Source organism: Ochotona princeps, unplaced genomic scaffold (assembly GCF_030435755.1).
Source record: "Ochotona princeps isolate mOchPri1 unplaced genomic scaffold, mOchPri1.hap1 HAP1_SCAFFOLD_246, whole genome shotgun sequence".
NCBI classification, from domain to species: Eukaryota; Metazoa; Chordata; class Mammalia; order Lagomorpha; family Ochotonidae; genus Ochotona; species Ochotona princeps.
In genome coordinates, this window is record NW_026700774.1 from 180,583 (window position 1) to 194,358 (window position 13,776).

General features: G+C 65.0%; 3 protein-coding genes and 1 pseudogene across 5 annotated transcripts; 2 read left to right on the forward strand and 2 right to left on the reverse strand.

The window, feature by feature from the left end:
* The first annotated feature begins 416 nt into the window (after positions 1 to 416).
* LOC131479341 (ATP-dependent Clp protease proteolytic subunit, mitochondrial-like) lies at positions 417 to 2,669 on the forward strand (annotated as a pseudogene). Its single transcript, XR_009244826.1, has 6 exons — positions 417 to 634; positions 720 to 791; positions 1,373 to 1,469; positions 1,765 to 1,952; positions 2,056 to 2,162; positions 2,350 to 2,669. The product of XR_009244826.1 is annotated as an ATP-dependent Clp protease proteolytic subunit, mitochondrial-like (transcript).
* A 1,443-nt stretch (positions 2,670 to 4,112) lies between these two features.
* Positions 4,113 to 5,757, forward strand: LOC131479342 (alpha-ketoglutarate-dependent dioxygenase alkB homolog 7, mitochondrial-like). The gene is made up of 4 exons (XM_058659875.1): positions 4,113 to 4,469; positions 5,018 to 5,191; positions 5,277 to 5,401; positions 5,507 to 5,757. Exons 1-4 carry the CDS (start codon positions 4,113 to 4,115, stop codon positions 5,667 to 5,669), a joined length of 819 nt encoding a protein of 272 aa, XP_058515858.1. The 3' UTR covers positions 5,670 to 5,757.
* A 222-nt stretch (positions 5,758 to 5,979) lies between these two features.
* Positions 5,980 to 7,247, reverse strand: LOC131479343 (persephin-like). Its single transcript, XM_058659876.1, has 3 exons — positions 7,118 to 7,247; positions 6,382 to 6,558; positions 5,980 to 6,284 (listed from the first exon to the last, which is right to left on the reverse strand). Exons 1-3 carry the CDS (start codon positions 7,245 to 7,247, stop codon positions 5,980 to 5,982), a joined length of 612 nt encoding a protein of 203 aa, XP_058515859.1.
* A 1,516-nt stretch (positions 7,248 to 8,763) lies between these two features.
* LOC105941603 (general transcription factor IIF subunit 1) lies at positions 8,764 to 13,354 on the reverse strand. 2 transcript variants are annotated; one of them, XM_058659874.1, is made up of 13 exons: positions 13,197 to 13,354; positions 13,040 to 13,086; positions 12,223 to 12,295; positions 11,735 to 11,928; positions 11,218 to 11,388; positions 10,660 to 10,844; positions 10,418 to 10,571; positions 10,055 to 10,113; positions 9,835 to 9,954; positions 9,567 to 9,640; positions 9,335 to 9,479; positions 9,099 to 9,204; positions 8,764 to 8,995 (listed from the first exon to the last, which is right to left on the reverse strand). In XM_058659874.1, exons 1-13 carry the CDS (start codon positions 13,206 to 13,208, stop codon positions 8,791 to 8,793), a joined length of 1,545 nt encoding a protein of 514 aa, XP_058515857.1. In that variant the 5' UTR covers positions 13,209 to 13,354; the 3' UTR covers positions 8,764 to 8,790. The 2 variants fall into 2 exon arrangements, with proteins under 2 accessions (XP_058515857.1, XP_058515855.1); XM_058659872.1 differs by having other exon boundaries at positions 10,055 to 10,116.
* Between the last annotated feature and the right edge of the window lie 422 nt (positions 13,355 to 13,776).

Consider the following 13,776-nt stretch of genomic DNA (forward strand, 5'->3'; position numbering starts at 1 on the left):
TTTTTTAAAAAATGAGTGTGTGTGTATATGTATCGAGCCCCGTAGCATGTGCTGGGCACTGTCCCCCAGTGGCTTCTGTGATTATTTATTCTAATTTTTTTACATTTCAAGCCCGTGGTTCTGAGCCCGGAGCAACACTGGGTCCCCTGGAGGATGGCTGGAGATGCCCCAGACAAGTTCGTTGGTCCCAGCAATAGAGGGAGATGGTTTCCTGGCTCAGCCTCTCTCCTTCTCTCTGTAAATCTGACTAACCAAAGAATATAAATAAATCTTCTCAAATAATAATAAAAAGAAAGCGGCTAACGCATGGGTCAAGGTACCGGTGGCGGCTGCAAACTCTGGATCCCGCGCAGAGTCCCCGTCATTCTTCGGCCCCGCCTCCGCGCAGCGCTCCCCGGAAGTGGGCGTGACCTGCGCGGAGCACGCCGGGAGTTGTAGTCCCGCCGTCGCACGGAAGCCGACAGGGACGCGGGGCGCCATGTGGCCGGCAGTCTTGCCCGGGGGGTCCCGGGTTGCGTCCGGACGGTGGTCCGCGCTGGGTCCCCTCCTGGCCGCCCGCTGCCCCTGGCGGCGGAGCCTGCACGCGACGGCGGCCCGGGCTGCGCCGCTCATCCCCATCGTGGTGGAGCAGACGGTAGCGCGGCCCTCGGGGGGTGGAGTCGGGTTTCGGGGTACGGTCCGGATCCCGACCCCTCACCTCTGTCTCCCCGACGTCCCAGGGTCGCGGCGAACGCGCCTACGACATCTACTCGCGGCTGCTGCGGGAGCGCATTGTGTGCGTCATGGGCCCGGTGAGCGCCACCTGCTGGGCGACCCCCGACCCCTGACCCCTGACCCTCGCCCCCCCCTTCCGCAGCAGGGCCCTCCTCACTCCTGGCTTCACGTCACCCCCCCACCCAGTCCCCTGACCATTAGGACCCCTTCCACCCTGGTACCCATCCCTCTTCCTCCCTGGGTCCCCATCCCCCTTCCTCTTTGATCCCCATCCCCCTCCCTCTCCGGGTGCCCATCCCCCTTCCTCCCTGGTCCCCATCCCCCTCCCTCCCCGGGTCCCCATCCCCCTTCCTCCCCGGGTCCCCATCCCCCTGCCTCCCTGGTCCCCATCCCCCTCCCTCCCCGGGTCCCCATCCCCCTCCCTCCCGGGTCCCCATCCCCCTTCCTCCCTGGTCCCCATCCCCCCTCCCTCCCCGGGTCCCCATCCCCCTCCCTCCCCGGGTCCCCATCCCCCTCCCTCCCCGGGTCCCCCATCCCCCTCCCTCCCTGGGTCCCCATCCCCCTTCCTCCCTGGTCCCCACCCCCTCCCTCCCTGGTGCTGCCCCCATCTGACTTATCACACTCCGGGTGTCCCATGCCGTGCTTCCGGCACCCGCAGATCGATGACAGCGTGGCCAGCCTGGTCATCGCCCAGCTGCTCTTCCTGCAGTCGGAGAGCAACAAGAAACCCATCCACATGTACATCAACAGCCCTGGTGAGCGGACGGGCGCAGCGGAGAGACCTGGGGCGGGGGGGTGCCCCAGGCTCGTGCTCCTGCGTGTGGCAGCACTGGGCAGATGCCACAAGCTAAGCTGCCCCTGCAGTGCCAGCAGCCCGTGAGGATGCTGGTTCGAGTCCTGGCGGCTCCACTTGCCATCCAGCTCCCTGCTTGTGGCCTGGGAAAGCAGTGGGAGGTGGCACGGGTAACCCCCTGCTTGAAGGGCATGGGGGGGTAGCTAGGCAGGAGGACCTGGCCCAGGACCCCCTGAGCACCCATCCTCCCGCCATAGGTGCGGTGGTGACCGCAGGCCTGGCCATCTATGACACCATGCAGTACATCCTGAACCCATCTGTACCTGGTGCGTGGGCCAGGCCGCCAGCATGGGCTCCCTGCTGCTGGCCGCTGGCAGCCCAGGCATGCGGCCACTCGCTGCCCAACTCACGCATCATGATCCACCAGCCCTCGGGGGGCGCGCGGGTGAGTGGCCGGGATGGGCAGAGGGCCAGGAGGAGGGAGAGGAGTCCCCGCTGACCAGGGCCCTCGGTCCACCCCCCCACCGGCCCGGGTTCCCGTCTCCCAGGGCCAGGCCACGGACATCGCCATCCAGGCCGAGGAGATCATGAAGCTGAAGAAGCAGCTGTACACCCATCTACGCCAAGCACACCAAGCAGAGCCTGCAGGTCATCGGTGAGCCGCCCCCCCTTCCATGCTGCCCTTGGGCCTTCCCCGGGGCGCCTGGGGCGGCTGCTTGGAGATCCACAGGGGAGCACAGAGAGCCATGCCCCGGGCTCCACCTCCTGGTACTGTGGGGACGGGGCTGGCAGGGAGCCACGCCCATGGCTCCCGCCCCTCACCAAGCTGTCTGCCCCCCCAGAGTCGGCCATGGAGAGGGACCGCTACATGAGCCCCATGGAGGCCCAGGAGTTCGGCATCCTGGACAAGGTGCTGGTACATCCGCCCCAGGACGGCGAGGACGAGCCGGAGCTGGTGCAGAAGGAACCTGCGGCAGCCCCAGACCCTCCCCACGCCAGCAGGGGTCCTGAGCCCTGGGGACTCTGCCACCCCGGGACCTGCAATCCCAGGAAACTGACAGGGGACCCCCCCCAGACCCACCACCCTAGGATCTGGGGGTCCGCCTGGAGCCCACCACGCCAGCAGGCTCTGAAGCCTGGACCCCACTCCCTTAGGACCTGAGGGGAGTCCTCTGGAGCTGGGCACCCTGGGAGCTGAGCTGGGCACCCCCCAAGCCAGCTGGCCACACAGGGACTGCCGAGTCCAGGCAGGCCTCCCAAGACACTGTGATTACAGATTAAACCTTTGTGGTCTGGTCCTGCGTCACGCTCCATGATGGGGCAGGGAAGCCCACCTCGCCATGCCCTGCACCCCGGGCCGGACCCTCCATCCTTGCAGCACAGACACCACGGACCGGGGCCATGAGGAGAAGCCGCCCTTGGGGAACCTGGGGCGGGGTGGGCAGTAAGCATCTGGGTATGTGGTGGGGTGGCAAGGCCCGGCAAGGCGCCGACCATGTGTGTGGGGCCAGGACCAAGCCTACCTGCCATGGCTCACTTGGACTGGGGAAGGCACAGAACCGGCTCTTCTGCGTCATGACAGGTGGGGTGCAGCAAGAATGAAAACGTGGGGGTTGAAGGACGCAGGGTCCACTGGATGCTGGCCAGGAGCTTCTTCTGGGTCTCCCACGTGGGTGCAGGGTCCCAAGGCTTTGGGCCGTCCTCGACTGCTTTCCCAGGGCCACAGGCAGGGAGCTGGATGGGAAGTGGAGCTGTCGGGATTAGAACCGGCGTCATATATGAGATGCTGGCAGTTAAGAAATAAATGAGTTCGTTGAAGCACTTGAGGTCATGTTCCTTTGCGCTTTTCCCTCATGGAGAAGGATACAATCAGCAGAGTTCAGTGTTAAGGTGCTTGTTCCAATAGCTCAACAGTCACGCGTGCACGGCCACTTCCTTCTAGGACTTTTCTGGGTTTTTTTTTTTGTTGGTGGTGGTGGTTTTCTTTTAAGATTTATTTATTTTATTACAAAGTCAGATATACAGAGAAGAAGATCTTCCATCCGATGATTCACTCCCCTAGTGACTGCAATGGCCAGAGCTGAGCTGATCCAAAGCCAGGAGCCAGGAGCCTCTTCCGGGTCCCGGGTGCAGGGTCCCAAGGCTTTGGGCCGTCCTCCACTGCTTTCCCAGGCCACAGGCAGGGAGCTGGATGGGAAGTGGGGCTGCCGGGACATGAATCGGCGCCCATGAGATCCCAGTGTATATAAGGCGAGGGCTTTAGCCACTAGGTCCCCCTCTCTCTGGGTTATATTTGCGAGGCAAGGACCTTCCATCTCTTCCCCAAGTGTCCACAGCGGCCAGGGCGGGCCAGGGGCGCCATCCCGGTCTCCCTTGGTGCAGGGAGCCTGTGCCAGGGTCATGTTCTCCGCGCTGTGCCTTGGCGGGAAACCAGCCCCGGGACTCGAACCGGTCACTCCGACACCACCTGAGCGCTGACCTCTGACCCCAACTCGGCCCCATTGTGACCCCTGTGCCTCTGACCCCATGACCCTGACCTTGGCTCTCCCAGGCTGTGACCCCGGCGCCTTCCACTTGCCAGAAAGGGGCGGGGCGGATGACAGCCATGACGCTCCACCAATGGGCTTGGCAGCTGCGGGCGCTGGCGCCAATAGCGCAAGAGAAGAGGCGGGCCCTGAATGCAGCCAATAGCCTTACGCGGGAGGCGGGCCTCGATCGGGAGCGAGCCAATCGCGGGAGAGTCGCGGCGCCCCCTCAGCCAATGGCGGCGCGGCGGATGCGGAGGAATGGCCGGCCCCTGCCCGCCTGGCTCCGCGGCTCCAGCCCGGCCGTGCTGAGCCGCCTGCGCGGCGCCGTCCTCGTGCGGCCCGGCTTCCTGAGCGCGGCCGAGGAGGACACGCTGAGCCGGGAGCTCGAGCCCGAGCTGCGGCGCCGCCGCTACGAATACGACCACTGGGACGCGGTGCGGCGGGGCGGGGCCTGCGGGGAGGGGCGGGACTGAGGGTGGGGCGGGGCCTACTCAAGGGCGGGGCCTGTGTAATGGGGCGCGGCCTGAGAAGAGCAGGGACTTAGGATGGGGCGGGGACTGAGGAGGGGCGCGGCTATCGTGGGGCGGGGCCTCTCTGGAAGCTGTAGCCAATCTAAGCCCTTGGGGCGGGGCCTGTGTGGTGGGTGCGGCCTCGTGGCGGGCGGGGTTTTGCCTGGGGGCGGAGCCAGGGCAGGAGGGAGCCCCTAGCTTTGTAGGGATCAGGGCCTGGGGGATTGGGGTTCCGGGGTGCAGAGCGCGCTGTGAAGCCCGGATCTGGTGCCAAGGGCTTTGGAAGCAAGGTTAGGGTCGAGACGGGGCTTGGCAGGAGACCAGGCCTTGTCAGCTTTTGGGGGTGGAGGAGATCTGGGTGGGGACCCCGAGGTCAGACCTGGGTAGTGTGGTCTTGGCACCCACTGGGAACCTGGCTGCGGTCACAGGTGTGGCGTGGACCGGCTTGGCAGTGACTCCAGCTCTCCCACCAGGCCATCCACGGCTTCCGGGAGACTGAGAAGTCACGCTGGTCCCAGGCCAGCAGGGCCATCCTGCAGCGCGTGCAGGCGGCGGCCTTCAGCCCCGGCCAGACCCTGCTCTCCTCCGTGCACGTGCTGGACCTGGATGCTCGCGGCTACATCAAGCCCCACGTGGACAGCGTCAAGGTGGATGGGGCCTGGGGCGGGGCCGGGAAGGGGATGTGTGCATGGGGCCGGGGTCTGACCCCACACCCTGACTCCCCTCCTGCAGTTCTGCGGAGACACCATCGCCGGCCTGTCCCTGCTGTCCACCAGCGTCATGCGGCTGGTGCACACCCAGGAGCCGGGGCACTGGCTGGAACTCCTGCTGGAGCCTGGCTCCCTGTACATCCTCAGGTCCGTACCGACACCTGCCCGCTGCTTCCAGCACCTTCTGTCGCTCAGGCTGCATGGCAGACCTCATCTGTTCCCCCTCACCCTGTCCCCCTTTTCCCCCCGCAGGGACTCAGCCCGGTACGACTTCTCCCACGAGATCTTGCGGGACGAGGAGTCCTTTTTTGGGGAGCGACGGATCCCCCGCAGCCGCCGCATCTCCGTGATCTGCCGTTCCCTCCCAGAGGGGCCGGGACCTGGGGAACCCCCACAGCCCCCTCCAGCCTGCTGATCCCACTGCTGTCCCCCTCACCACCGGGTCTGGGCCTCTCACAGATGCCTGAATGGGGAATAAAGGTGGAAAACTGGACAGAACAGCCTCCCCCTTGGCAGGGATCACTTGTGGGGCAGGGGGTGGGTGATGGTCCCTGGCTACACCTGTCCATGGGCAGCTGAGACAGACACACGGAGACACGTACAGTGTGTGGAGCCCCAAGGCCAAGAAAACGGTTTCCTTTATCGTATGTGCTGCTGCCCGCTGCCGCCCCAATAAATAAGTCAGCTGCACGCTTGGGCTCCGGGACCACCGGCAGAGCCCCCTTTTAGCCACAGCCACAGGCGGCCGCCGAGAGCTGGGGCAGCCGCTGCCAACGGAGGCGATCATCCAGGAAGGCCACGTCGGCGTAGCGGGTGGGCCGGCAGCAGGGCGCCCCGTGGGCTCGACCCTGGCCCTGCAGCCATGCCAGCGTGAGGCCGTGCTGGGTGCGGGCGCCGCGCGGGCAGCTGCCGGCGCAGTAACGGAAGATGACCTTCTCCTCTGAGGCGTAACCCAGGCCCAGCTCGGCCACGGGCAGGGTCAGGCTCCAGAGCTGGCACGGGTCAGCCGGGGCACGGCGCAAGCGGGTACCTGAGGGACAGACAGGAGACACTGCCAGGGACAGAGGGTCAGGGCAGATGCTGTGGGGACACCACCCTCCCCCAAAACCCCCTCAAGAGATCCTTACCCAGCGGGCGCCTCGGGGTCCCCCCAGCTTCTGCCACTTGCTGCGACAGGAACTCCCCCTCCGTTGCTGCCACCACCATCGCGGGAGCATCCCAAGGCTGGGATGCCCGGGCCAGCTGCAGGGACAGGGGCAGCAGCAGCACAGCGCCCAGCATCGCTGTCCCCATGGCCACCGTTGCTGGCAGGTCTCAGGAAGGGGGACCCCGTGTCCCCTGAATTTATGCCCTGCCAGGGCCTGGGCGGGAGTTAACCTGTTCACCGCCAGCTGCTGCGGCCCCATGTCATCCATACACTTGAGTTCGGGGCCCCCTGTTCCCCACAAGGGTTAAGGGTTCACACCTCCACCGCACCCAGACATTCCACAGATCCATCTCTGACATACCCCTAATTTACGAGTTGTACTGGCAGCAGCCAGGCCCCAGCCGGTATACCCACCCCACCTGAGGTGTGTATGGAGGGGTGCACTCCAGGGGTCCCCAGCAGCGCAGGGAGCTCCCCAGTGTTGCATGCCAGGGAAGGTGGCAATATTTCTCACATATGTGCCAGGAAAGGGCAATTTGGCAGATGGGTGAGCCAACAGGGTGCCCCTCCATCACGGCTCCTGCCCAGGGCGGATGGAGGGATTAAAGCATCACGGTCCTGTCTCCGGACCTGGCGGAGCCGGTGTCAAAAACAGGAAAAGGGAGAGGCCAAGGGCTGGGATATGCACACACATACACACACACACACACACACACGTGCCCGGACTCCTGTCCTTAAGGCCAGGTAGAGCCCCGTGACTGCAGCCCCCTCCTGGGACCCAGAAGGAAGCTTCTGGAACAACCAGCGGGACAGGCGGCAGGGGCTGCAAACCCTGGTGGCTTCCATGCCCGGACCGGCATGCACCGGGCAGTGGTTGGCACAGCAGTAAGGCAGCCTGCTTGCTGTTGGAGTTGGGGCTTGATACCACCACCACCCCCAAAAAAAGGGGGTTACATAGGAGTGGGGATTGGCCTAGACACCACTGGGGACACCCAGCTCCCTGGAAGGCAACAAGTGCTTCAAGTCCTTGCGGAGACCTGGAAGGCGGTCCTGGCCCACCCGGACCCGTGGCTGCCGCTCCCTATAGGTCACTAGTAAACTGTTAATCCCTCTGCCCCCTAAGGACACAAGCTGCAGGAATGCGAGTCGCCAGGTGAGCCCCCAGCAAGTCAGGGGTGCCAGCCTTGTGCCCAGAGGAACTGCAGCCGTGGCCTCGGACACCTTGAGGACTTCCAGATGCCAAAACGGTCGCTTGAGGGATGCCAGTCAGAGCTGAGGCAGCAGCTACGACAAGGTGGAGCCCGGCCGAGGACTGCAGCCCAGCCTCCAGAGTCCACCCGTGAAACCGCCAGCGGGAGCCACAGTGGCCTGGCTCGCAGACGGGGAGAGGGGGGGCCCAGCTGGAGCGGCCAGGACATTCCTAGGAATTAGTGGGACATCTCAGGCATACACGCTGGCGGCCAAGCATTGGCAGGGCCGGGCCAGGGACGCCTTCCACCTGCAGTTCCTGGCCACGGTCAAGGCGGAGGAGGGTTCGGCAGCAGTGGCTACAAGCCAAGTTCCATTCCTGGGCGCAGTATCCGCCCAGGAACTCAGGACCCCTCCGGGCCCCATCCAGAGTCCTTGCTTGGGCAGCGTCAGACTTGATGAAAACCAGGGCACCTCAGAAATCTCCCTGGGCAACGGGATGCCAGGCGTGAATGGCCAGCACTGAAGGATGGGGACCTGCCCCCACACACTGGCCCAGGCTACGTAATAACTAGGCACACCCTGCTCAGACATGTCTCACGGAGGCCAGTGGGTGAGGCCACTGTCTGAACTGTGACGCTGGCATGCCAAACAGGCGCCTGTTCGAACCCTGGCTTCTCCTCTTCCCACGGGAAGGTGGCAGGTGCTCGGGAACGCTTGGGCCCATGTGGCCACTCACGAGAGATCCAGTAAAGGCCCAGCTTCGGCCCGACCCAGGCCCTGGCTGTTGTCGCCACTTGTGGGGGTGGCCAATGGAAGAGCTCTCTCTGCTCTACTCGTTCAAGTAAGTCCAATCTTTGAAAAGAACCTCTTGGGTAGGGGGACATTGTGGCCTAGGACCTGCATTTTAACTGAGTTGGACAGAATGAGGTTCAAGACACAGAAGGCACGGTGCTGCCCCTCAGAGGCCTGAGCTGAAAAGGGCACCCCACTTATGACTGAAACCCAGCGCGCCGGCAGGGGACCCAAGGGGTCAGACACGGCTGAAGAGAGGCCTCGCCAAGGGGAAGCCGCCTCCGGGGACATCACCCAGGTGACAGTGTGGACCCCCACTCCCTGGTGGAGGCTGCAGTAGGTTCTAGAAGGAGGGGCCTAGGAAACACGGAGCCGGCTGTCCTGAGCCAAGGCTGTTTATTGGGGTTCATTCCTTGAGGGAGAAGTGCATCTTGTCATTGATGAGCTTGCGCTCGGGGTTCAGCCGCTTCAGGATCTGGGCCAGCACGTTGACCGTCTGCTCGCTGCTCAGCCCCGTCTTCTTGGTCTGGAACTTCTTCAGCAGGTCCTTGGTGGTCATGGGCTTACGGGTCAGGTAGCGGCGCACGGCTTCCTCGGTCACCTGCACGTCCCTGCTCGGGGGACAGGGAAGGGGAGCATGAGGTGAGCGCTCCTGCAGACGTGGCCCCACCCCGGCCTCCGCCCCCTCACACCCAGACCCCCGCGACCACCTACCCGCCGCTGGGCGTTGACTTCCCGGATGGCGGCTGCGGGGTGGACTTCCCGGAAAGATTGTCCATCCTCAAGCGCTTGGCCGCCGGTGCTTCGCTGGCACGCTTTCCTGTCAGGGCGGGATGTGTGGAGAGGCAGGGTTGTGGCAGGGTAGGGAGCCCTGACCCACTCGCCGTCCGCCCTCAGGGTTTGGATCCAGGCACTGGGCAGCCGGAGGTCGCGGCGGGGCCAGGCCTTACCTTGCTCTAGTTTGCCGGCCGCAGCGCGCAGCGTGGAGGAGGAGGCGGCGGCGGCACCCTCAGTGCTGGGTGTGCCTGGCCGGCTGTTGCCATGGGAGCTGCCTCCCGATGGCCTCCGCTCCCTCTTGGGGGGCGTCTTCTTCTTCTGCAGGGGGCGGGGATGGGGGTAGAGTGGGGTTAGCACACACACGGCAGCCCCGCCCCGCCCCGCACCCCCTGGGCCCGGCCTTACCGTCATGAAGAGGGCCGAGGAGGCTTCGCTGTCAATGTCGCTCTCCTCGGAGCTGTCGGACTCGTCGCTGCTGTCTGCAGGGGCCAGGGTGGGGTCAGCGCTGGGGCAGCCCGCCCGCCCGACCCTCGCGCCCCATCCCTGCTGCCTGCACCCCCACCAGCCCACCCCTGCGGCCTATACTCTCACCGCCCCATCCCTGCGGCTTGTGCCCCTACCACCTGATCCCCTGGCCGCCCCCTGGCTGCCCCCTGCAGCCCCAACAGCTCACCTTTCCTGCGCTTCTTTTCCTGCGGCGTGGGGGCCTTCTTCTCCTCCTCCTCCTCCTTGTCCTCCTCGGGCGGCTTCTCTTCCTCACTCTCTTCACTGCTCTCACTCTGCTCATCCACCCCTGTGGGGTAGGGGTGACGAGAGGGGAGCTGTGAGCAGGAGGGGGCCCAGCCCAGCCTCCCTCCCCGCCCCCAGCCTGGCCCTTATTCGGCCACACCCACCTTTGGGCCCCTCCTCCTGCTGCGGCACTTTCGGCTTGCCCTCAGCCTCCTCCCCAGAGCTGCTGTAAGACAAGGCGGGCAGGGGTGAGTGGGCAGAGAGGGGTGAGTGGCAGGGGCGAGTGAGCAGAGGTATGAGGGGCAGGGGCGAGTGAGCAGAGGTATGAGGGGCAGGGGTGAGTGGGCAGAGGTATGAGGGGCAGGGGCGAGTGAGCAGAGGTATGAGGGGCAGGGGTGAGTGGGCAGAGGTATGAGGGGCAGGGGTGAGTGGGCAGAGGTATGAGGGGCAGGGGTGCGGGGGGGATGCCATGCAGGGAGGGTGGGGTGGCACGCGCACGCGACGGGCAGGGCTCCCGGCCCACTCACCTCGAGCCGTCGGACATGTAGTCCACCTCCTGGCCCTCAAAGTCGCCATCGTCACTGTCCTCAAAGGCCTCGTCATCCGAGCCCTTCTTCTTCTTCTTCTTCCTGCCGCCCTTGCTCAGGGGCCCCTTCTTCTTGGCCTTGGGGGCTCTGCTGCCTGGGGAGGAGGGGGGGGGACACAGGCCGGACTGAGGCCCAGGCGCGGCCACCCCTGCCCGCGCTCACCCCGGGCCCGCCGCCCTCACCGTCCTCGCCACTGGCCTCGCTGTCGTCCGACGACATCTCCAGGTCGTCCTCCAGGTCGTGGATGCGCAGCTCGCTGGCCTTCCTGTGGCCGCCCTTGTCCTTCTCCCCCTCGTCCTCGTCCTGGTCCTGGTCCTTGAGCCGCCGCTGCTGCATGATGCTGAAGTGGTTCAGCACCTTGTTCCGCCTGCACGGGGCGGGCGAGCACGGTGACCGGGGGCCTGCACCTGCCTGTGTGAGCCGCCGGCGGAAGTGAGCATGTCCCGTGTGTGGGAACCGGACAGTGGCACTGCTGAGGGCTGCCCACGTGCTCGGGGGGTCAGGGGACGCGGGCACTGGGACAGGCCAGGGGGCCTCGGCGCATCGGCTAAGGGGACACCGGCCCGCAGCTGTGTCCACGGCGCCCTCTGGTGGTGCCGGTTGGCGCTGCGGCCTCCTGGGAGCACAGGTTCCAGCCTCCCCCCCAATCCACTCCCCACCCACCTCCTCACCCCAACAACCCCAGCTCTGATCACAGAGGGGTGACCCGGCCTGCCACCGCCCACCCAGGCCCCACGCACCTCTCCCACTCCTCCTCGGCCTCCTCGGCGGTGAGCGTGCGGTGGCGGGCCAGGGGCGTGAAGTTGTACCAGTTGTGCACGGGGAAGGCCTCGAAGGCCCCGTCGGGACACTGCGTGAAGATGTAATACGACGTGTTCTCCGTCACGCCGCCCTTCTTGATGCCCTTGAACCTGCACGGAGCCACGGTCACTGCCCGGCCCGGGGCCCCAGCCCACTTGTACCCCCTCTGGCTGTCCTCTGCACCCCCAGGGAGGGACAGATAGGACGGGGTCCAGCCCCCCATCCTCATGCTCTCCTGCTCAGATGCCCGCGGGCTTAGGTCCTGGCCCATCCTGGCAGCCCTGACCTGTGGGTCCACCTGCACTGCCCCTCAACACCCTGACCATTGGTTCCATCAGCCACTGCCCTCCCCCACACCTGCCTGGCACCTCCATGGCCGGTCACCGCCGGCTCCCGTTTCAGGGTCCCCTCCTGCACCCTCTCTCCCCAGCGCCCATGCCCGGCCTCCCCACGCACTTGCGGCCAGCCTTGCCGTTCACGCGCAGCAGCCAGGGCTGGTCCTCTGGCCGGAACTCTTTGAGGACAATGCCGTACTTCTTCCGGCGCGCCTCCTCTCGTAGCTTGCGTTTGAACTCGCTGCCCGCGCCTGACTCCGGCATTTCCTCCTCTTGGTAGATCTTCTTGTTGCTCAAGTCCCGCTCCAGCCGGGCCTGGGGGCGCAAGAAGCCAGATTCCTGCGGTGAGGGGACTAGGCCTTCGCCCCAGAACCAGGGAACAGCCCCCCACTTAGGAGCTGGCTGCATTTTGCTGCACAGCGGGGACCTGCATCCTGCTACTCAGAACAGCGCACAGTGAACAACCAGAAGCTTCTGGAAAGTTCCTCTGGGCCACAGCCCACTGTGGATGAAGCCAGCAATAAGGGGCAACTATATAGCAGGAAGCATCAAATCCACCAGGGGGTTCTCCATGACCCTCCCTCAGGGCCAAACCAAGTTCTTAGTTACCTGATTCCAAGTAGCAAAGTTGACTTTGTCGGCGGCGTTAAACGCCATGATATTATATTTTTTGCTGGTGTTCCTGCAATGGATGAGAAAGAAGTGCTTCTGATTTGAATATTGACGTATTCATTCATCAGACCCACCCCAGCCCAGCACTCTGAGCCAGGCGATGCTGGGGGACTCCAACACTCCAGGCCTCCGGAAGAGGCTCCTGACTCCTGGCTTCGGATCGGCTCAGCTCCAGCCATTGTGGCCACTTGGGGAGTGAACCAGCAGATGAAAAATCTTTCTGTCTCTCCTTCTCGGTGTTAATCTGACTTTCCAATAAATAAATCTTTAGCTGGCGCCGACCACAGCAGCACCCCCCCAACACAGGGTGCAGGTTCTGCTCCCGGCCGCTCCCTGCCCGCCCACCCCCATCCAGCTCCTGCTCCAATCACTCCCCAGGCCCCTGATTTCAGCCTGGCTCAGCCCCAGCCAGTGCATTCACAAGCAGAGGAAAACATCACACGCAAAACCTTTCCACTCTGCCTTACAGGTGTATCTCACCAAAACAACAAAAACACAGCCTACGGTGGGGGGAGCGGGTGGGAGGACGGGCGACCCCTGCCTTTCCCAAACTCACAATAAACTTCATCTTTTTCCCTTTCCTGGGGCACCAACACGACTCCCGGGCCAAAGAGACAAATACGAGGTCGGAGACCGGAGCCAGACCCGCTTGGGGCCTCAGCCCTGAACCCCCTAGACCGACCCCTCCCCAGGAACCCCCAGTTTGGGGGACCCCAGTTTAAGGGTCCCCCCTCGGGGACCCTCAGGGACTCACTTGGGAACTCGGACGACATACTCGGTGACATTCTGGCTGCCGGGGCCCTGTGGACAGAGGAACCGCAGATGGGTGAGGAAGGGGGTGCGGGGGGGCAGCGAGGGGACCCCACACCCCGCGTGCACCCCAACATTCCTCCTCCTCGGGTATTACTCACGAGGGACGCCATGGCAAGGCGGGGGGTGTGCAATGGGCGTTCCGTGGACGGGCCCGAGCCGGGAGGGTTTTCGTGTTCCTGGAAAGATTCGCGAACTCGGGACGACCCCCTGCACCCCCGCGCGCGCCCCGAAAAAAAATGGGTGACGACGACCCGGAAGCGGCGCGCGTGTGGACGGACGACGCTGCGGAGGGCGACGCGGGGCGGCCCCGGACACGGACTGCGAGGCAGGACACAGAGGAAGACACGGAGAGAAGACGCCGGGGAAGACGCCGAGCCGGACACCCACAAACCGCCTGCTTTTATACGGCCGGGCTGAGCGGCTTCACGGGGCGGGCAGGGAACGCCTTCCTCGTGACGCCATCACGCGCCGCGCGCTGGGCACTCTGGGTAAAGAGGCTGAAGGAAGGGATCGCGTTCCCCTCCCTTGCGCTCCCCTCGCGCGCATGCGCAGGCCCATCCCGGAAGTGCGTCCACGTGACTATGGCAACGCGGGGCCTACACACACGCGAGTCCGGCCCTCCTTGCTTTTTTGTAGGGGCAAGAGGGGGCAGGTCTCGTCTCCCCAAGGACCTCGCGG